This window comes from Rhipicephalus microplus, chromosome 9 (assembly GCF_043290135.1).
Source record: "Rhipicephalus microplus isolate Deutch F79 chromosome 9, USDA_Rmic, whole genome shotgun sequence".
Taxonomy (NCBI): Eukaryota; Metazoa; Arthropoda; class Arachnida; order Ixodida; family Ixodidae; genus Rhipicephalus; species Rhipicephalus microplus.
In genome coordinates, this window is record NC_134708.1 from 844071 (window position 1) to 867153 (window position 23083).

General features: G+C 43.7%; 1 protein-coding gene across 2 annotated transcripts in view; it reads left to right on the top strand.

The window, feature by feature from the left end:
• The first annotated feature begins 14015 nt into the window (after positions 1 to 14015).
• Positions 14016 to 23083, top strand: part of LOC119163317 (putative ATP-dependent RNA helicase DDX43) — a 244512-nt gene continuing 235444 nt past the window's right edge. Inside the window, exon 1 of one of the 2 annotated variants that reach the window (XM_037415283.2) lies at positions 14016 to 14334. In XM_037415283.2, the coding sequence (XP_037271180.2) occupies positions 14213 to 14334 (122 nt within the window). In that variant the 5' untranslated portion in view covers positions 14016 to 14212. The remainder of the gene's footprint in view (positions 14335 to 23083) is intronic. The other variant, XM_037415282.2, reaches the window with a different exon arrangement.

Consider the following 23083-nt stretch of genomic DNA (forward strand, 5'->3'; position numbering starts at 1 on the left):
ACTGCCACTCTCGACTTGTTCCGGAAAAGACACAATTGAACAATGCAATTACGAGTGCTGGGAACCTTTGTTCTTTTGTATATTTGATTTCTAGGCATGATTTGAATTCTTATATAAAAACCTACAACATATTAAAAAAAAGGCTGCTATTGCAAGATGTGTGTTGCAAGACGTGATTTTTCTAGACTTAAGTCTCTGCAAGGCACATCTGGTGTCACAAACTTGTAAGTGCCCCCCCCTTTTCCCCACGACATCTCCCGATCCCCCCCCCCCCCTCTAATAAAAAGGCACCAATGTAGGCCCCCGTGACTGCCTACTGGCGCGCGGCGGGCCAATTCGGTGGCTAGATCCAACAGTGGCGATTTCGACTTGCTTTATTGGAGGTGCTGAAGGGTCAAGAAAAGGCCGATATTTGTAAATTTCTTGAGAGTTCAGTGATAGTTTCTTCATGAATACCGTAGATTATTGGACCTCACTTTGTGTATAATGCTCCAATGAAAAAAAAATGGTTTCATCCTGTGTCACTGCAGAGTCATAAGCCATCACATGTGCAGGCATCATTAAGCTTCTATGTGACATTGCTAAGGTTCAGTACATTTGTACAAATAATTCTCGTTAATTGAACATTTTGAGTATAATCCCTGCTTGGGTTAGTATGTGTGAAACATAAATTTGAGATTTAAAATTATCATTGTGTGTTTCTGCAGCAAAGACACATTGATTAAAACTGATGACTCCGGAGCTACGGCAGAGCTAACATTCGTTCTGTTTTTTTTTTTTTCGGTTACGGTAACGGTAATGCGTTACCTTTTTATGTATCTATATAACGTGGAGCTGTGAAACGTTCCCCTTTTTCTTATTTGAGTAACTAGTGAGGTATTTAGTTACTTTTTACTGTAACGAATACATCACTAAATAGACTTACAGGAGTGATGTCGGCCCACACCGTTAGTTGTTGCGGTCTACAGGCTGGCTGTAAACATTAAATGAATATATTCCTTTCATCCAGAAGGGTTGCTCGACCATTGATGATCTCGACCTTTGAGAAATACACAACAGCTTCCTAATGATATGCATATCATCCCACCGAAGCGTGCACTTCGTTTCGTTAATATTTACAGTCAACGTGAGTGCTGTCGTCACGCCGTATGTTTTAGGTAGAAATTTAGCCTACTCAAAATACCCAAAGACGTCGATCCACCGTGCAACGCGTGGCCACCCGATGACGCTTCTGTATGAAAATGGCATCCACAGTGAAACATGTTGCATCTGCTGGAATTTTATCGCAACATTATTATACTGCCACGCTCGCTTGTATTTTTATGTCACAGTCTTGCGCAAAGGCACTGCCGTAGTGGTTCAGTAGCTAAGGTACTCTGCTGCTGACCCGCAGGTCACGGGATCAAGTCCCACCTGCGGCTGCTTTATTTTCGATAGAGGCGAAAATGCTGTAGGCCTATGTGCTGCGATTTGGGTGCATGTTAAAGAAACCCAGGTTGTCAAAATTTCTGGAGTCCTCCACTACGGCATCTCTCATAATCATGTGGTGGTTTTGAAACGTTAAACACCACATATTAATCAGTTGCCTTGCGCAAAGGACGCTTGGCTGTCTGCGAACACTCTAGATTATTTTAGAATTTTCTGATAAGCTTGAGACACCTACGATATGGATTCTACGTGTATAAATGGCGACGTACCTTCGCGCAGATCATATTACCAACGACCAATGCTCTGATTACCGCTATCTGTGTAAAGCGCGAATTTCGAGCACTTTGCACTTTCCTATGCACATGTTCACTCAATAAAAAGTGTCGTCTTGAGCAACCCACGTACCATCTTCTTTGACGTCGCAACCACGCGGCAATACCGTAAGTGAAATGAGAACGGTGAAATGATTGACACAAAACAGTGAGATGGGGCGTAAGTGCACGGCCAAGTTTTGTTTAAGATGCGTATACCACAAGCTATTTTCTTCTATAGAACCAATATGATGCGGATTTGTTAAAATACTGTGAAGTTGAATGTCAAGAAAGGAAGAACATGAACTTAGAAAGAGACAGTGGAGACGAAAAGTGATAGGTATCCACGTAAAGTTTGATCGGTCGTTCCCCGCCAAACGTCCTAAACGTTTTGTCGACTATCTCAGGTGTATTCGAAAAAAAAAAGTCGGGCTGATTTACTCCATTGAAATCAGTCTATCGCAAAAATTCTTTCGAGAGAAAAATATTTTTGGTGGCCTATATGTCACTGAAATTTCAGCTATAGGCTGGGTCCTATATTGAGTCCTAAGATAAAAGCCTATTTACTGAGAGAGTCTATGTGTAGGCTCTATTTATTTTGCCGACCTATGGTTTCGAATATTTAAAACCTCCCACTATGGCGTGCCTTGGTGTATTGACGTTCTGGCTTGTAAAGCCGAAAATTTTTTTTTCCAAATTATAAACTGTTCATATCTCCCCCCCCCCCCCTCTCCTCCCCGGCACTCGTTCTAGGGTTGGTCCTTTGATAAACACCAGTCACATATCTTTAAAAAAATGCTTGCATATCAACTATTCATAACTGTCCTTTAAATATGTGGAAATGAAATGACGTCACTAAATTACCGATGAGGTGAAATATTAACTCTAAAAGCACAGTAAACGTGCCTAAAAAGCTAATTCAACGCTAAAACAATGTAACCTTAACTAATAATAGTCACCAAACTTCTAAAACCTCATGCAATTTATATTGCATACCTGCAAGGTGCAGTTATTCAAGCGCTTTTTGCAGTGAAATTTGGCCATGAAGTTAATCTCGTTCATGGCAGTGCTATTTCTAAATTTGACGCTTGAATATCTAATGAGGTTTACGAGTTTCTTTCGGTGAAATCCGCGTTTTTTTTTTTTTGGCGATGTAATTGAGCATTTTATGCATTGTGCTGGCACGAAGTTTATTGTAGATGATGCGTTTATAGAGTACACCGTTCAACGACTGTGGTGAAATAGAAACAGCAATTTATGTTCATTCATGCTACACAACTCTCGTGATATGCTCCCAGAGAACAGAAAAACGCATAACGAAGTACATTACTAACGAACGGAAGAATTAAATATTTCTCGGCCTTTTCATGTTGTTTCTGTAGTCCAATCTACAAACGTTCGTATTAAACGAGCATGACGGTACGAGGGCATGGAATTGGGTTTTGCAGCATGTTGTGACACATGTGCCACTCCAGGTCACCTTTAATACATGACATCGGAGTCCACACTGATCTTGATCTATGATTATGTACCTAATCAACGGAGAATAGGAGCTAAGCTCCGGATACATTATTAATGTGGCTTCAAAGACGAGAAAGCAGCACGATTCGCGAGCAATCGAGCGCCCGTTCTCTCTCTCTATTTCGTTGAACTGCTTGTGCCCTGAGATGCCACTTCAATTTCTTTTTGAATAAATGTGGCGATCTGGAAAGTTGTGAGCGCCAAACAAGGCGCTAACAAGAATGAGAGAGACAGGACGGGTGCTTGTGAACGTCGCGTGGAGGCATTAGTTAGCGCTCGAAATTTCCCGATAGCAATGCGCCATCTGGCAGGATTTCAAGTTTTGTTAAAATGTAGCGATGACACAGATCATGGGTTTTGTCATGTCATTTGCTACCAATTAAACAGTGGCTGCGTAATTTAGGTTACCATGAAAATTGTCGCGGCCATATTTCAAGAAGGAAGGAGGCAGAATCGCACCGTTCATGCCATACGTGATCCTTCATCACTCGTGGAAATCAATTTATTCAAGCTGTAACGTGATTGAAGAATTCTGTTACTTCTCGGCAATCAGAGAGGCTTTTAATTCTCCAGTCTCTTTATGAGATATTGCTGCCATTTTTTTCCAACAGGCTTGCAGTTCTGTTGCACGGACATAGCAACACCCATGTTTTTGATGATTTTTTTTCATTCCCATTCAAAAACTTTTCCATTCATAGTCATTTCTGAAGCGCATAAGAACTGAATTCCTGTCGTTCGTCACCGGTCGCTATGTTCGTCCAGTACACACTGCAAAAGGCTTGATGGCAAAGTCGTTTTCTATGTTCATGTTCCTTGTACCCAACCTTTCGCGCTCTTTGTGCACTTCAAGGAATTCAGAAAGACTACAATACAACCCAACGAGCTGTACACCTTGCCGTCGGGACTGGTATGCATGACGCAAATATGTTGCGAGTGGTCTCGCAGTGTTCTGCCATTGTGCTTCGTTCCCTGTTCCGTGAGCTCAAGTTTGGTCGACACGTGGCGTCGTTGCCGCGCCATTGGTGTCGTGTTTCCCGTGTCTTTTCTTATACACAGTGTTCTACAAAGAAATGCCTCTGTGTAGACCCTGGTGCCGAGGTCGCGGATTACGTTTTTGCTTTTTTCCTTCCGCAGCTGTGGTGACAATTGGTGGTTAGATTATCGGTTATTTCTTTACTTATTTAAGTTTTCTCGTTTAGTTAGTTTTCTGTATTCTAGCCCAAGAAAGGTGATCCAGATTTTTTTTCTCTCGTGGGAATGACCATAGGTATCTGCGTACATGGTTGCAACTCCACATTTCGACAGGCACTGCGCCATGCTCCCGACCGGGTTGCAGAAATTAGGTGCCTTTTCTCATCTTCTAACCACTACCACCACCACCATTTCCAAGTTGTAAGACTCGGAGTGCCCTGCCTACGGCCCCTATTCTCTTTCTGCTCTAGCAGCCATGACCGTCACGTTCTTCCAAACCTTCTCCTCCTACCTACTTCTAAACTATTTTCTCCACTCTCCCTTTTCCCTTCAAGGGACTGAGCCGTGGTCTAGCAAGGAAAGATAGTGTCTTTTTCTTTTTCTTCAACCACACATTCATTCATTCAGGGGAAGCTTGCATGCAGTAACTGGTTTGGAAAGCAGGTAAGGTTCGCGGAAAGTCACCTCACCTACCCTGATTTGTTCCGGGTCTACGCTCTCGAGGTGCGCCAAAAGAGGCGACAACACGAAAGTCATACTTCGAATTCTTTAGGGCTGTTGGCTCCCCTCGTCAAAAACTCTTTGGACACGCCTGGCTGACTGACGGCCTAGGAAGAGCTGTCGGAAATCGAGGCAGCTTGATTTGTTCGACGTGCCACGAGACGCGCTGAATAATTAGCCGAGAGGTTGGGATTCATCATCAGGTATGTCTCCCACACTCTGTGGTGCTTTCAAGTCTTCCACTTCCCCAGGCCCTAGCCTGCCTAGCGCTGCAGGCCCTATTCTGCACGTGCGATGCAACGTTATTGCACTGTGCTGTGTTGTGCGTATAATTGCATTATGACCTACGTTGTGTTTCTCTCTCGCGGTGTGACGAACTGAACGTGCATCCTTTCTATTTCCTGGGTAGAAAAGAAGGCAGTGTTTGACTTTCTCTCTTTCTCCTTCTCGTTTTTTTTTATCTTTATTCGCTGTGCCGTGCTCCCTGCTGGGCTGCAGAAATTAGGCGCCTTCTTCTAACCACTACCCCCACCATTTGGGGGACGGAGATGAAGACGGCAATTCCTTTGGACTGCCCTTGACTGAATGGACATGCAGTCTGTCCGTTTACAGTGATATGGAAGGCGGCTTTCCTAAAGGTTTATTTTTTAACCAAAAACTCTCGTTCACAGACTGCTTTTCTCCCTCATTGTGCCTTTACCTTTTCGAATTCCAGCGAGTGCACGCGAGCACGTGAGTACAACAAAATGTCACTTCTCCGAATTCCAGCAAAGGCACGCGAGCACAAGAACTCAAAAAGGTGAATGGCAAAAACAAAATGATCGAGAAAAGCCGTCTGTGAACGAGAGTTTATGGTTGGAAAACTAACCTTACAGAAAAGCTTCCTTGCAGATTATTGCAAGCTGTCTATTGTTTTCTCCTGCAGAGAATTTTAGGAAGACCACGGCTTAAAATGCGAACACCGAGACGCTCTGAACCAGCTCTCAGAAGCTCTCATCAAGCTTCCATGATGCTACCTTTAGTGTGTAAATAGTGAACATAAACGTTGCTCTTATCAGCCCCAGCTACTCTGCTTGACTTCTACCTAAGACTTGGCTAGCTCCTTCGAACACATCACGAGCAAGCAAAAGGGCACAGAGTTGTAAAGATGAAAATGTGCAACATCACATCGCTTTTATTACGTGACATATTCGTTCTCCGCCGCATTCGCCCGATCGTGTCCACATATAACTTTCCCGTTTTATAGCGACGACACACCGTTGATTGCGGTCACGTCATTGAATGTCATTTAAACAGCGGTTGCATTATTTGTTTGCAAATTACTTCTTCTTAAAGTATGGTGAAGTAATTTATTATTTGGCCACCTGAGGAGCTTTCTAACTTGACTTATTTTTTATCAAGACTTGAATATAATGTTAAGTTTTATTTGGTTGACTCTGAGCATTACCTTCGCAACAGAAGTACATCTGTCAGCGACAATCATTCTTAACCTTTCCCAGTTCCAGTAGGTCCGTTCAAGTTACGTGATGAAAACCAGTTTGCTGAACTATGTCACATATGACATGTCGCTCAAATGTCGGTCTCTGCATTTTTGATGAATCCAGCCGTCTTTTGTAAATTGTCTACTGGCAAGTTTTTTAAAATTTTGTTTTGTTCTTTTTAAACTGGTGGTCTCAGACAAGCTTATTACGCCTCTTCTCACCACTGGATAGCCGTTGTTACGCGCGGCGCCTGGGCCGACGGGGGAGGGCCGCGTTCTTTGTTCATCAAACAAGTCACCGAAGGGCTGCCAGCCTGCTGTCCGCCGTGTTCTGTCCACCTTAGCCGGGAAGTGAGGTGGCGTTCCGACACCATAAGACGTTCGACGAGACGACCACAATGGTTTCTTGGTGTCACAGGTGCAGTGTGGTGGCAACGCCCCAATCAAAGACCTTGACTTGAGCGAGTGTGAGCGGCACCGTCAGAAATGGTGTGTGTGTCTCGTGATTCAACAGCGCATTCTGGATCCATTCCCTGGTTAAGTGAAAACGTACACTTTATAGTGAGCCACCCAGCTCATTCGCAAGAAACCTCTCGCCCTGTCTGTACAGAATGTAATAAATACTCTGTTAAGTTTGCCATCTTACTCCTGAGTGCACATGCGTTTTATTTTCTGTCTCTCTACACGCCCTTTCTTGCCCCTATTTCTCAACCCTCGGTGCTAAGCAGCAAACCGGATGCCAAGATATGGTTAATCCCCCAGCCTTCCTTTCTCTCTCTTGCCATCTTACTGCCTTGGCATCTTCATCCCGGGTATCCAATGTCTTAAAAGGCCGGTACAAACAGACAAGTTAAAAAATAAAACAGATGGTGAATATTTTCTGCAGCATGTTCAGACGCTGCGTATAAGTGGTCATCCTCGAAAATTATCAACTTTAACACCGCGGACAGGTGCCGATATACCCTGAGTAGGTTCGAGCATGTATTATGCCTCGACGCTTTTAATCTTCATTAAACTTCTCCCTTTTGATTTCATCCTTCGGGGTTTTGTGTAGTTCTTCATCTAACGCCTAACCTCCATGTCCTTCCTCATTTATTCCTCCTCCTCCCTTCATCTAACGCGCTGCATTCGTGCTGCACTGCTACCACTTCATTTCTTCTTTATGTACGTCCTGTTTCGGGCACAATTATAGGCTGCCATCTTGGACTGATAATGATGCCGTTTTCCATCCGTATGAATATTCGAATTGTGCTATGGCGAACTCGCACGCATCAAAACGCTGGGCCATTACATTCAACGTCGTATCACCATAATCATAGCTAATTACGACACAAAAAAAACAGATAAATTGCTTCTAAGCCTAAGATGGCAGTGTCTATGCTTTACTGTAACTGTTACATTTATTTTTTGTCAATTTGTTCAATATGTCATTTGATGCAGCGGCCGCCGAACTCGTTCCGCTGTTCATAGTGGTACTCTCGGTCTCTGAAGCTGGATGAAGATAACTAAGAAGCCTGGTTTTTACTGGCTACATAAAATGTGAAACGAAGCTATAAATCACGATGAAAAAGAAGACAAATCTGTGAAAAGTCCGTACTGGCGCATAAATGGCGCGCCGATTGCGCCGATGAAAAACGTCGGCGGCGGCGGCGGCGGCGCGCCGATCAGTTCGCGTCGGCGGCGGCGGCGCGGCGAAAACTATTGGCGGCAACGCGCCGACCAGTCGGCGCACACCTCTAGGCGCTGGCCGGCGACTCGGCGGCGAGTGACTCGTGAGCCCACTACCCACGGAGGAAGGAAAGGTGCCACTACCCTATTCTAGCTCACTTTAATGGTGAGTAGTACAGACATTTGTCTAACCTTCGTACTTCTGGACTGCTTTTGGATCCGTGTGTGTTCGTGTGGCTTCGAGCTGTTTTCTTACGAAACAAATATTAGTAAATGTTCAGCGGTTGCGCTTTACCATCTTATTTTTATAGACTTGCCTTTCCAAATCACATCACGAATTAAAAAAAAGGTTTGTTCTTTTTCTTTAAAATAAAACCGTAACTAGCAATAAAAGAAGCCGCAAGTACGATTTGCCGTCCTCAACTACCGTGTCAAGTACGAAAACTAGGCAAATGTGTGTCCAATGGTCGCTGAACGATCGCAGCGCCAGAGTGCCCTCTAGTTAATATTGAGAAGCTCTATGGTATTGGTACAGCCACCTTTCTGTCCTCCGTGGGTACAGCCATATCAATCCATACAACCGGTATTCTGTGCGCGGACCGTCGATAGAGTGTACTAGAAGTGTTGAGTGGCGTGACTGCGCCTCGCTGCCTGATCCTTTCCGCGTTGCCAGTAGCTGCGGCGCTGCAGTCGATTAGTACTAAAAGAGCCGCGTGCAAGAACTGCTATGCGCTCAGGCTCCTCCATCGCGCTTTCTTGATGCAGATTTCTTCGTACCTGCCCATCATTTATATCTAGCACATGATGCCATAGCCCTTGAAGTATGACACGCCAATGTACTGAATTAGAGCTACATAAAAGCCATTGTGAGAGATCGAAAATAATTCAGAAAGGGCGTCTTATACTGATTTCTTCTGTCTTCACCCTTTCTTCGTTGGTTAGGTATCTACAATATACAAAATAACCTAGCCAATTTATTGGAAGTTAGCTGCACTCCGAAAGCTCTTAGATTGAAAAAAATACCGTTTCAAACGCACGCAGATCCAACAGGCCGTTTGTAAAGAGGGGAAAGAAAGGGAACCTGAACCCCTACACGCAGAATTTTTCTTCTTAATTTAACTTTTTACGGTATACTAAAATACTTACACGCATTCACAGTGACCACCAATGGCCAAAGTAAGTCGTTCTGCTGCACCCCCTGCTGTGTTGGGGTTGGCTGGTTCCGACGAAGCAGAAGAAGAAGATGGCCGACGGAGACAAACGCGGCCGGCGGGGACGCCGACGAGCCCGAACACGTGGGTTGGCGCGAAGCGCCGAAGAGAAGAACAACAACCGCACTCCACGGTTACCCAACGCATACTCCTTTTATTTTACAATCGCCTTGAAATCCTGGATGCCAGAGCGGCGCCCTTTTGGCATCCTCACATGTCATTCCGAAACCGAAACCAACAACCCAGAACACAACAATCATCCCTTCCTCGAAAGAAGTTCACCTATACACTGTTTATATTTATACATGATCGGTACCAGCGTATTTTACAAGGTATGTACGTTAGAACACATGAAAATTCAAAGCACGGCACAGCGAACTCACACATTATGAGTCCTGAAAATGCACTGAAAAAATGTACAATGGAAGTCCTGAAAATGCACTGAAAAAAATTGTACACAACTCGGTACAATATTGATTTGGACGCATTGGACCTTTTCACAGAACAATAATGTTCACAACAGTAATGAACAAGAGTTCTACATCACGTAGTCTTCGAACCGACGTGGCTTCTGCCGCTTCCGCTTAGGGCGGGCCCTTTTGGGTGTAGAATCGGATGTCTCTGCACCTGATTGTGAAGGCTCTGAACGAGCGTTAAAATTTGCGGTCTCATCAGAGCTCGCAGCATGAGCTTCGGAAGAATTTTGCGGACCGAAGTCCGGTTGAACGGTCTCAGCCGTATTTGAAGGTTCGAAGTGAACCGTATGACTTGGTGTACTTGAACCAGTGACACCCACTGGTAACTCCTCCCCCCTTGAAGAAACGCCTGTACATGGAGGCCACATGTAATAATCTGATGGATAGTTGAAAGGCGTGGACGGAACCTGATGAGGAAGACTTTTAGGTGTTGAAGGCGAATCCGTATGAAAAATAACAAGGCGCGAAGCATTCCAGATGTTACCATTACTTAAGCGAAAAGAAGTGGGGCTAACCTGGCCCAAGACTTTGTAAGCACCCCGATACTTGGGGTGCTTGCCTGGCACACGAACCTTGACTAGATCGCCAGTGCGAACTTTGGACTGCTTTGCACCTCGACGGGTGTCGACATACTTTTTCATTGCTTGTTGACGAGAAAAAACCCTGGTACGAATTTGATCAGGAGAAGACACTGCTATGTTACGAGGCAAAGAGACTATGTCGAGAGCAACTCGCGGTTGCCTACCGTGGAGAAGTTGAGCAGGAGACACTCCAGTGGTGCCCTGTGGTGTGCAACTGTACGAAGCTAAACATTCAGTCAAGACTTGCTTGAGGGGATGGTACTCTAATTGGGCGATCTGGATATGTTCCTTCAGAACGCGATTCAAGCGCTCGATTTGGCCATTTGATTGGGAATAGAAAACTGATGACCTCAAGTGCTGAATTCCTCGTTGTGAAAGAAAAGCCTCGAAATGTTGGGACTGAAACTGTGGACCATTGTCCGTAACTATGGCATCAGGAAACCATTCCCGGCTGAAGATCGAAGACAGAAATTCAATGATGACCTCAGAAGTAACCGTATGTGTGAAACAAAGCTCTGGCCATTCGGAATGGTAGTCAATGAGAGAAACTATAAACCGGGCATCTTGCGGAGCATTATGCAAAGGACCGATGATGTCCATGCCGAGTTCCTACCAAGGCCGATCAGGCCACTGGACTGGCTGCAATGGAGAAAATGCAGGTTTGGCCGACTTGTCAGCTGCCTGACATATATGGCAGTTGTAAACTGCATGCTCGATCTGCTTGTCTAAGGCTGGCCACCAGTACCTGCCTCGGAGATTCTGTTTGGTGCGGACAATGCCTGGATGGGCCTCATGAGCAAGCTGTATTAGCTTGTTACGGAAAGAAGCAGGGATAATCACGCGTAAAGCGGAATCATCGCGGAAAAGCAAGTCCTCCACACAAGACAGTTCCTGTCGGACTGCAAAGTAAGGCAAGAATTCAGAAGCAAGAGCACATTTGGAAGGCCATCCTTCACGTAAATATTTGAGAACTTGAGACAAAGTGGAATCTGCAGCTGTAGCTGCCTGAAGCTCAGCTTTAGTAATGCAGGAAGTAACTAATGAAACAACTTCCTCATCCCGCTCTTCAGTAACCGGTATCTGAAGAGGAAAGCTCCACAGTGCATCAGCAACCACGTTATTAGAACCTTTACAATATTGAACACTGAAATTATAATACATGAGTTTGGCACACCAACGGAAAATGCGAATGGGGCGGCGGCCTTCGGATCCTACAGAAAGAAGAGCAACTAGTGCTTGGTGATCTGTACGTAATGAGAAGTGCCGGCCCCACAAGGAAACATGCCATTTCTCACAGGCAAAAAGACACGCGAGAGCTTCACGCTCTGCTACTGAATATCTGCGTTCAGCAGGTTTAATGTACGAGATGCAAAAGCGATAGTTATCAGCTGATCACCTCTGAGTTGTTGAAACACTGCTCCTAGTCCAACATCGGACGCATCCGTCGTGATGACGATGGGAAGCTTCTCATTGAAAATACTAACAGCTGGCTTTGAGGCCAGTATTGACTTAACTCGAATGAAGCTCTGCTCAGCTTCAGCTGATCAGTTAAAAGGCTGTGCTTGACGAAGTAGAGTACGCAGTGGTTCAACATGAGCATAGTGAGGAACAAACTTGGCATAATAACCAACAAGACCTAAAAAAGATTGCAAGGTTTTGGCATCAGTAGGCCGTGGGGCATTGACAATGGCCTGAACTTTAGATTCAACAGGTGTCAAGCCGCGGGAACTGATATTATGTCGAACACGGAGAACGAAATGGAGAACGAAACGGAGAACGAAACGGAGAACGAAAAGACGAACACGGAGAACGAAACGGGTTCTTATACGTCCTCGTCGCCATTGCTGTGTTGGCGCTGGCTGGTCCCGACGAAGCAGAAGAAGGAGACGGCCGATGGAGACGAACGCGGCCGGCGGGGACGCGCCGACCAGCCCGAACACGCGGGTTGGCGCGAAGCGCCGAAGAGAAGAACAACCACCGCACTCCACGGTTACCCAACGCACACTCCTTTTATTTTACAGTCGCCTTAAAATCCCTGGATGCCAGAGCGGCGCCCCCTGGCATCCTCACATGTCATTCCGAAACCGAAACCAACAACCCAGAACACAACCCCCCCCCCCCCTTAATAAAAAAAAATCTGGGTGCTAGCCTTGCGCCGAAGGTTTATAGTTGGCGAAGCTGATTATAGTGTGTCTCTGTACAAATGCGCATTGTTAATGTTACTTTTTCGACAGTATGACGTCCTAAAACTGGTTCAAGTCTAACGTAGTCGGACGAGAAAATCGCCGTATAAAAATGATAGCTGTGCTAAGGGCATTGTAGTTGTGAATATATATATATATATATATATATATATATATATATATATATATATATGGCTCGTTTTTCCGTGTTTTAACACAATATTAATGAGATCTAACAGACAGTAATGCCAAAGAATGTACAGGGGAAGTTATTAGAACCAATGGAATGTAAATAAGAAGAAAGAAAAGTGGAAGAAGAAAAGAAGAGAAAAGTGGACAGCTGGTTATTTTTTCATCCACTTTTCTTTCTTCTTGTTTACATTCCATTGGTTATAATAACTTCCTCTGTACATTCCTTGGCATTACTGTCTGTTAGGTCTCATATATATATATATATATATATATATATATATATATATATATATATATATATATATATATATATATATATATATATATATATATATATATATATATGTGTGTGTGTGTGTGTGTGTGTTTACTGTGTACATATAGAAGTTAAATTTCTCAAAACAAGATGCACTACTGCCTGCCTACACTTTTGACACTTAATAATATAACTACACTTAGCATACAAAACCTTGTCATAAATTTGCTGGCTTGCAGTGGCGTTGCACCCATTGATTATTTGGAAAGCAGCACAATTTAAGCTGTAGATACAAAATGAGATATGATTACAATGAACTTATGCAGATTAACAGACGGGCTATACTGGCACTTTTTAATGTGCTTGTGTGTTGTTTTTATTATTTTCAATATGCAATAAGCCTTTCATAAAGCAATAGTGATTATTTTCAGCGAAATCGACTTGATAAAACTGACTCATCAGCGATATATATGTTGTAACAACGATGCTTCTACTCGGGTTTTTCATGAAAGAATTGAGCGAATGTGAACCCATACGAGGAACAATGCTATGGATATCGTAGGGACTGTTGACAAAACGACCGTATGATGTAATCGCGGTTTTATACTTCTCCTCTCTTTGAAGTTCGCTAGTAGTCACTTATAATATAGCGCAGCTCAAAGCGCTAGTTGAGTGAGAAGCTAGGTGGATTCTTGCAAATTCCTATCATGCATGTTTCTTTTTCGGTTTTTTTGTGGGTCTGCAGGACCTTGAAACAGTGAATGTATCCACGCGATTTTAGCGTGCCTACATATTCACTCGTGAACCATGGCGCGTAGCAGATGAGTCCACTTATAAAGGCTTAGAAACGCATTAAACGTGCTAAAAACGAGCAATTACAAGCTTTCACAGGCTATGGCGCGCGCGCTCCCAATGCAGACGCTCCTGCGATCTTGAGTACTATAGAACAACAGCGCCGCCGCTACTGTCACCCACCGGAGAATCAGTGGAGATTCGGCGCGGCCGCCTCGTTCACTCCCTTGTCCCCTTCTAGTACACTGTACCGTCGACTGTCAGCGATAGGTGTTCTGTGGCAAACTTGGTTCGAAATGGGGGTGATATTTGTGCGACTCTTGTGAAGGGCATTCCACTCTTGCAGAACAACACGTTGCACGGACAAAAGTTTGAAGAAAATTGGTACTTTTGTTGGGTGTGCTGCAGGACATAGCTTGTCATGCCTTGGACAGGCGGCGAGAGCGCGGCGTCGACGGATGAAGATAATTTCTGGGTTGAGGAAGAATACGTTCCACCACCACAAACAGTCTATAACTCTAGGCCCTCCTACAACCATGACAGGTATTGCATTGCTTGTCTATATTAGCTACATGAGTTGATTTGCCGGTGGAGTTCATATATCATTCGCTGATTAGAGCTCTTCTCAGCTCTGTTCAGCGACAAAGGCGTTGCAATTGAGATTTACTAACTCTTTGTCGTTGAACGATATCACCGCAAATGCGGTTTGCTTTCAAGCACGTTATTTGCTACACTGACGATAATAAGTGGCTAAAACTTCTTGGCGAAAACGTTAGGGTTGCCCTAGTGAATACTCCAACTATGTTGGTGTCTGAGGCCATTGTATGCCTCGCAGTTCATGACACCCTCACCATGTGCTCACCCTTTGATTCACTGCCTTTTGAAGTCCTGACTGAGTCGCTTGATTCCTAATGTTGTTTTTTTTATGTCAACGAAAGAACGTAGTTTTTAAATCTGAAAACTAGGGTCTGTATGCGTTTTCATATTTTACAAACTGACGGGAAACAGCTCAAGTGTAGCACATATTTAACTCTTTCTCTACGTGATATTTTGAAGATGGGCTTCTCGTGGGCAGCAAGTGCGTCACTTGTGCCCAACATCACCTTTACGCCTGTAGGGTAGTATTCGCAGTGTTCATAGACTTGACGATAGTTATAGTGCGAGTACACAACGACGACAGAGACAAGAAGGACTCTTTGTTATGTTCTCGTGCTATAACTATCGTCATGTTATACATCCCAAACTGCCACACTTTCAAGTTCATACTTACAAATACGTGGCAACCCGCACTTTCAATTATAGCCCGCAGCCGCAGAGTACACATATCAGCTTCGCGAGATTTCCTGCAGCCACTTTGGATAGTCAAATGTTAACGTCTGACCATTTCAGTTAAAACTTGCCGTGTTTTACGTGCGTATAGCATTCGTCAATGCCTTTGTAGTGCATGAATCCAATAACATTCATTGCACGAGAAAAGTAGCGCAAATTAGCGCTTCGAAACCTTGGCCTACGCTGTGCCGCTTGTTTTTTACGTTCGTTGATAGATGGCGGCACACTGTAAGCGATTCCTTTTTTGCTGGGTGTCAAAGCGAAATAATCTCTGCCTCCCCCCCCCCCCCCCCGCCAGATATACGTGGGGAGCGATGCCGTGTGGATATTGTGCGTGGTGAATGACGCGTTGCTGGTGTTATCGAAGTCGTTTGGCACAGAGAATTCCTCAGACTACTTTCAGCAGTGACTAAAGAAACCGCCTTGAAGTTGAGGATTTTTGACTGGACGTAGATGGTTGTCAACGTGCCGAGAGTGACAGCAACGATGAACGATCAGCTGCTAGCTCACAAGCGGAGAGTTGCACTTCACGTCCCGCCATGCATTAATGTTTTTTCATGCTTGTAAGTCACTTTGATTGTATATATTCTATAATATCCTTCAGCGAGCTCAAAATAAAAGCATACTTTTTCTTGTACATTGAATGTATCCCAATTACAGTGGATATTACAAAGCGCCGCATGCTGCCAACACGCTCAAGCTCGATCTGCGAAGTCAAGTGGTTAGAGCAGTGAAATATGTGATTATAACTACAGTCTATGCTAACTTCTCCTGCACTTACTGGTGCCGTCCGACCTACGTTGTTGTGCGACAAATTTTCACAATTTTGACGTTACGATAAGTGTACGCGTGTATTCGTTTCGCTGTCCTTGTTTTGATCGCACTGATAAAACCTGCAACATCCAAGTGCAGGGAATTAAGCACTGTTAGAGTCTGATCATGGCTGTGACACAAGTGCTACTTAATGGGAAGTTTGGCGTTCAAAGTATTTATCTACTATATTAAAAAAACATTGTCCACTGCAGAACTCCCGAGAGATTGGAAGCACGCGAAGGTTGTTCCGATCCCCAAGGCGGAAAATCCTTCACTAATTACGTCATACAGACCAATATCTTTACTGTGTACCTACTCAAAATTGCTAGAACATATTATTTTTACGCACTTGTCAAACTTTCTGCAGCAAAATAAATTGATTGATTGCCGCCAACATGGTTTCCGTAAGGGAACGTCGACGGTTACCCAACTCCTTGAGACAATACACGAGTTCGCCTCAGCCTTAGATAAACAAAGTCAAATTGATATAACTTTTTTGGACTTCGAGAAGGCATTTGATCGCGTCTCGCACCATAAGCTTTTGTTAAAATTAAAACCCATATCACAAAATAACACTTCTCTTATGAATAAAGTCATACTTATCGTCTAGCAGTCAATGCGGATCAGTTGGCGGCTCGTGTTCACGCCCGGCGCCCGTGCAATCAGGCATTCCCCAAGGGTCGGTTCTCGGGCCACTACTCTTTTTAGTTTATATTAATGATATCGTAAACGATATACCTGTCAAAATCAAACTGTTCGCAGACGATTGCATCCTTTATCAGGAAGTAAACACACCTGCTGACCAGGCATTATTAAGTAGTGCCCTGGACAAACTACATATTTGGTGTGAAAAATGGCAGATGAGCATCAATACTACAAAAACCGTCTCAATGACAATTTCAAGAAAGAAGGCACCGCTTACTTTCCAGTATTTAATAAATGGTCGCTGTCTTAGTGCTGTAAACCGTTATAAATACTTAGGTTTAATAATCACTTCAGACCTCCGGTGGAATGAACATATCACTTTTCTAGAAAAGAAAGCCATGAAAAAGCTTGGATATCTTAGAAGATCGTTATGACAGTCAACGCAAGAAATAAAACTATTAGCATATAAAACCTATATTTGTCTCCTTTTGGAATATGCCTGCCTGGTCTGGAACCCATACACAAAGAAAAATATTGATAAACTAGAAAACCTACAAAGAAAATCTGCTCGATTTATCTTTCGCTCATACAATCGCCTTACGTCAGTCACTGCTTTGCTTCAGACAGCGAACTTGGAAGCTTTACAATTGCGGGGATATCGCGAAAGACTAAAATATATGTATCTGCTCTACCACGATAAGCTTGGCATTGATTCAAGTGCGTATATATAAAAAGTCGTGCGACGACCCACGCGGGCGGATCACTCAAAAGAATTACAGGAATTTTCTTGCAGAACGAACGAACTTGTACATGGGCTCTTTTTTTCCCACGAACTGTATGCGAGTGGAATTGCCTCCATGGTGGGATTGTGGAGGTGGCGACAGTGGCGTCATTCTTATCGGAGCTAAAAAACTTACAGCATGTCTTCCTGCCATATTTGTACTCTTTGTTTTGTGACATTGCGTTGTTAGTACACAAGTGATGTTAGTACGCACTTATACAGGCATTATGCTATGCGCAATTGCATGTCATGCACTGTATATTTTTCTTTTTACAGCGTTAAAACCTGTGTGTCCGCGGCATTCTCTGTGCGTAATATATTGTGAAAATGTTCAGTGTGCTATATTTATATGTTACCCACTCCTGTTTATGGCTTCACTTTGAAGCCAGCAGAAATCCTGCAAATAAATAAAATAAATAAATAAATAAATGCTTGTGTTTCGTTTAAGCAGCTACATGATTCTTACGGTGCAAGTAACGGTGGCGTAATATGTTTTCAAACAATCGCTACATTAAACATTCGTTCCCGCGCAGCCGCGACGGCGCGCTATTTGCTAGTGACCTTCTACTGCGGCAAATCAGCCAGACAGGCTAGGCACGAATGATTTCGGAGTGCCGTTCAGTTCGTACTCTTGTTCGCGCAGTTTTCTGTAGCACGCACAAGATTACGCAAAATATCGTTGATACACAGTCGATCAGCTGACACCATCACCCTGTGCATTGCGGTGAGAAAGTAGGTAGCGAACATTCAGCAGCTCCTGTTGGTTGGGAAATTACTTTGGTTCGATATACATTCATTTGAAGCCAAGAGTTCATTCGGTGAAAGCGGCATGGGGAGTATGTCCGTGCGTCCTATCTTATGCGAGTTCACGAGTTGATCATCCTTCCGCAGCCATATTGGATTGTACAACGCGCCACCTATAGGCCATGGGCATTGCAAATGGCATATCACTAAGCCTGAAAAAATGTTGTCGCATGTACTTATGTCTAAAGTGCTGTAGATTGTGTGTATTCTCTAGACATTTTTGGTAGAGCTGTAGGGTACTTTTCTGACGACAGAGCTGTGCAGTGGGCACCTCTTTCGGTCTACTATCACGGCCGCTGGATGAAAGAGCACACGGGTACGTTCCGCCACGTGCTCTCAAACCGGCGTGACAGGTCTAGTTCCCGAACCAACAGTTTTCGTGAGCGCCCATCGAACCACATGCGCGGCGCGTTTGTGGTAGTTACAATTGAGGGTGCATCTTTGTGTGACCCGCGAAATCTTCCTTTAATATCTGTCTGTTGTGTGCCTACCACGTAATTATCGACCTTGCTTTTAGATACCTGCAGCCCTTGCAAAATTTTGGTTTTGTCTTACCCGAGATGGAACCTTGCACACCAATCGGTTTTCGCAGAAGTAAGAATTGTGAGCACATTTTACTCGGATCCTACAAGGTCACAACTAACAGATCTGGAAGAGCTACACTTTTCTAATGTATATAAATTGATTATAGTAACGGTGAGTACGTCGCTTCAGAAAAGGTTGCTTCAGATTTAGTCATTTCATTTAGAATAAGTAACCTCAGCAATTGCAGTTGCCACTGTTCCTTTAACACAAAATAAGATAGACTTTTTACTTCCTCCAAACACAGCTATAGTATTCATACAATACAGTATCAGATGCAACAGCTACGATATATAGTTAGCAGGTGTGGGATCTCATAACAGTGGACTCAAGCCTCTTTGAAATTTTAGGGACTGTAACTTCAAAACTGGCAATTAAGCATGCAGTCATGAAGTGAACAATATAAAACTGAGATGAAAAAAAAGCGATGAAATGCTGCAAAATGCGAAAACAACTGCTTGCATTCCTGGGCTTTTAAATGTTTTTGTCTCCTTCCGTCCCGACATTCTTATGATAATGCAACTAATTCAACAGTGAACACATAATCGGAACAAGATGTGCGAAAATATTTCATTTATTCTCAATTTAGGGATGATGCTGGCATTTCTTAAATTTTTTTACTACTTTACATTTTCGCATAATAAAACGACTTGACAATTATTCCACCTTGTGCGCCCAACTTTCGGCTTCTGTGTCTATCGACAATAAAACCATCAGTTCGGTCTTTTCATGTTAGCTCCTCCACGGGCACTGGCGAATCGCGATATCACTCCAAAGCGATTGTCTTCTGGCAATCTCCGTCATGGGGTTCTGTCATTCATTACTGTTTATTTGTGCTACTATGTATCATTGACAAATAGGCACCTGTGCTCGCTCGAACGAAGGCACGTCACGTGCACTCGACTGCGCTACAGCAGCCGTGGTTTTGCGATGTGTAAATATCTTAAAATATATATACACTTGACCTGGCCCTGTGTGTGTGTGTGTGTGTGTGTGTGTGTGTGTGTGTGTGTGTGTGTGTGTGTGTGTGCGCGCGTGTGTGCGTGTGCGCGTGCGTGCGTGCGTGCGTGCGTGCGTGTGTGTGTGTGTGTGCGTGTGTGCGTGTGTGTGTGTATTGCCTTGCCTAGAAAGAACTACCGAGAAATTTGAATGCCACTTCTAATACATTTACAGCCTCTTCAATAAAGTTACGAGGAGTGCATCACCATGTTTGTAGAAACTACTTTTATCCAGCGTTTGAAGCTTAATTACTTTTCGGCACACTACCATCTACCAGATAACATGAAAAATATTCATATGTTTCTTTCACATGCTTTCATCATGTAAAAACTATGAACGTCTGTTTTCAAGTGTTCAAAAAAATAATTGTCAAACATTCCGGCTAGGAAAATGTGAAAGTGCTGAATAAACATCACAAAAATAAAAATATGTTAGTTTAAGACATCTCCATAAATAGAACGACTTTATCACGCATTCAGTGCCATATGATTCCGCTACATGCATTGGGGATTTTTCTTTCAGCCTCAAAGCAAGAAGCTGGTTCTGAAAAAAAATGTCAGGTGGTTCGGCACGCACGAGAAAAATCAATTGGCTTTTTAACTAGATAGTGCCTCGTAGTGTACTAAATATGCGATATGTCATCGTTGCAATAATTAAGATAAAAAACACTGATTAGAACAACTGAGTGGGTCACTGTTGTGACAAAACACCAGCTAATTTGCTGCGGCTGGTGCCCCGAGAGAGCTAGTGCCACTCGTTTTCCCGCCCCTCCCATCCCTGCCCCGTCGCACTGCAGCAGCCGCAACTGACGCTACGGCTGACACGCACTCTCCTATAGAAAGCTGCTCGACGTGGCGGGCCGTATCGTGTGCTCATTCATCCAGCGGCCGTGCTACTACTATTATGGCTCGTCTTTGCCAACTATGTCTGCAATGTCACCGACATTGCAGACATAGTTGGCGATCCAATCGCACCATCAGAGCATATTAAAGCAGCACTGGCACAAAAACTTTGCACCTTGATTTTTTTGTTGCAATAGGTAGCTTATGACCCATTTATTGTGGCCAGCGCCTCCTCTATTTTTTCAGTGCCTGGGTGAAGGAGCCGACTTCAATGGGAAGCGGCCGTCGGTATTAGTGCGGTGTTTCGCCGCCAGGTGCTGCATGTCTACTCTGCAGCCGGAGTAGACATGCTGCCGCGTCGTCTCTAGCGCACACGAATGCCGCGGCTGCATTCGAATCTTCTATGTCGTTCGGTTTTTAGCTGTATTCACATTATTTAAGCTACAATGGAAATTTGTACACGAGAATCGTGAACTACTTATTGTTCTGGACATACAGCTCATTTCGTAACCATGTGTCGTTCCCGACTACTTGATTGAAACTCTCGCATGTTGTCTGTTATGTGGATACCAGATTGCTGATGCCAATATTCCGTGCCGCAGAAGATTATTTTGTCACCGTGGCGTTTGCTTTACTCAGAGTTGCTTTTTCGACTCACTGAAAGTTGGTTTTTGAGAGAAGCCTTTCTAGGAGCTTATACTAAAAGCTTGTGTGTTGAATGTTTCCTGATGTTTGCTACTGTCTAGTGGTCTAGCACATCATACGTCTGATGTTCATGCGTTAAATAGGACAAAACGCCACTAGACTGCTTCCAGAGATATATATGATCATCCATTTCGTTCGCAGACCTTTTGATTATTACATGTGTTGTGACTGAGAGAAAGCAAGTGCCAGAAAATGAGCAACTATGTCAGGTGATTTCACTATGTGATAGCTTAAACAATAAAACAGTCATGAAACAAACAAAACAGGTTCATATGTGGCACGATTACTGCAATCGTGGCCTATGAAAGTCTCAAGTCTCAACTTGATCTAAGCTGACAGGCGTGAAAAATGCGCCCTGTTGTCAGTTGCTTGAGCTCATCTGTGTATTCGTGGACAGATTGTTGTAGCTTTATTATCCGGCTGCTTAGCTCTGTTTCTGTATTCTTCCCTCTGTCCTCTTAATTCGGTAGTGAGCAGCAGAGTAGAAGCCGAATGAGCGTTGACCCGGACGCTTTCATCACATGGAACACTCTGTTTAGCCTTAAAAGCGCGCATTCATTACAACACATTACATGATAATTGGCGCTTCTTTCGCCGATAACTCATGTGGTTTTCATGGGCTGCCATTCAATTTCAAGGTGTAATATTAGAGTTGCACACTGGAGTGATCGCGAGGCAGCCTTGCTACTATTAGACTCCTTTGTTGACTGTTCGAAAGCAGCGCAGTACCGTTTAGCGATACCAATTGCCATGCTTCCAAACATGAAGGGTGCTCTTGAGTTACCACTTATAATATATAAAATATTTGGGTTGTAAATGACTTCTAAATATTCGAGTGTACTACGTAGATATATTAAGAGGCCAATTATCCTACCTGATTACTGCAAGCATCCTCTCCCAAACACCAGCGGCAGCTGCAATTTCACGGAATAACAGTCGTACAGTGCATTAAGGTATAGCGTTAAATGCCTCATCGAAAGTGAAAAATTATCGCTGGCGGCGTCCGGCGTCTTCAGGTGTCGACGGCGTCAACAGAAATTATGCAAAAGATAATCACTGCGTGAAGACGTCATCACATTGGACTGGGGTAGTTAAAGGTTATTATAAGTTAGACTTATCACACATACTTAATTTCTCCACGGGATATGCCACAAGACAGAGGCATTCCCTTACAATAACCCCATTCTCCACCCGTAATAACACGTTCAAATATTCATTTTTTCCGAGGACAATCATCGAATGGAATAACCTTAGTAATGAAGTTGTTTCCCAGTCTTCCTTGAATCTTTTTGCTGCGCAGCTCCAGCAGTGAGTGTCTGATATGTGATCCTGCTTTTTATTTCTATCACTGTAGCAATTCCCCACTCGTGACCAACTTGAATATAGCGCTGATTTCATTATATGCCCTTATGACTGTTCATTGCAAACCATTGTCTTTTTGTGTACATACCTCACCTGTTTTATATTTACTTGTTTGCCGATTTGTTAATTTAGCAAATGTGTATCCACCCTGCTAAAACCCTATGTTAGGGTTGCAGTATTTATAAATAAATAAAATAAATAAATAAATAATATCACGTCACAGATCATGATATTTTGTGTTGTATCGGAAGATCACATAACTTGGCAGCATCGTATTGCATTTTCGCATCATTGGAAATGGACCGATCATGAGGATAGTGCATAATCAGCTGAGGAGCAGAAAGATAGCCTTATCTCCAATACTTGAAACAGTTAGAAGACCTCGTAGTGTGCAGAAATAGCCCGTAGGAGAGCGGGAAACATTCAATGC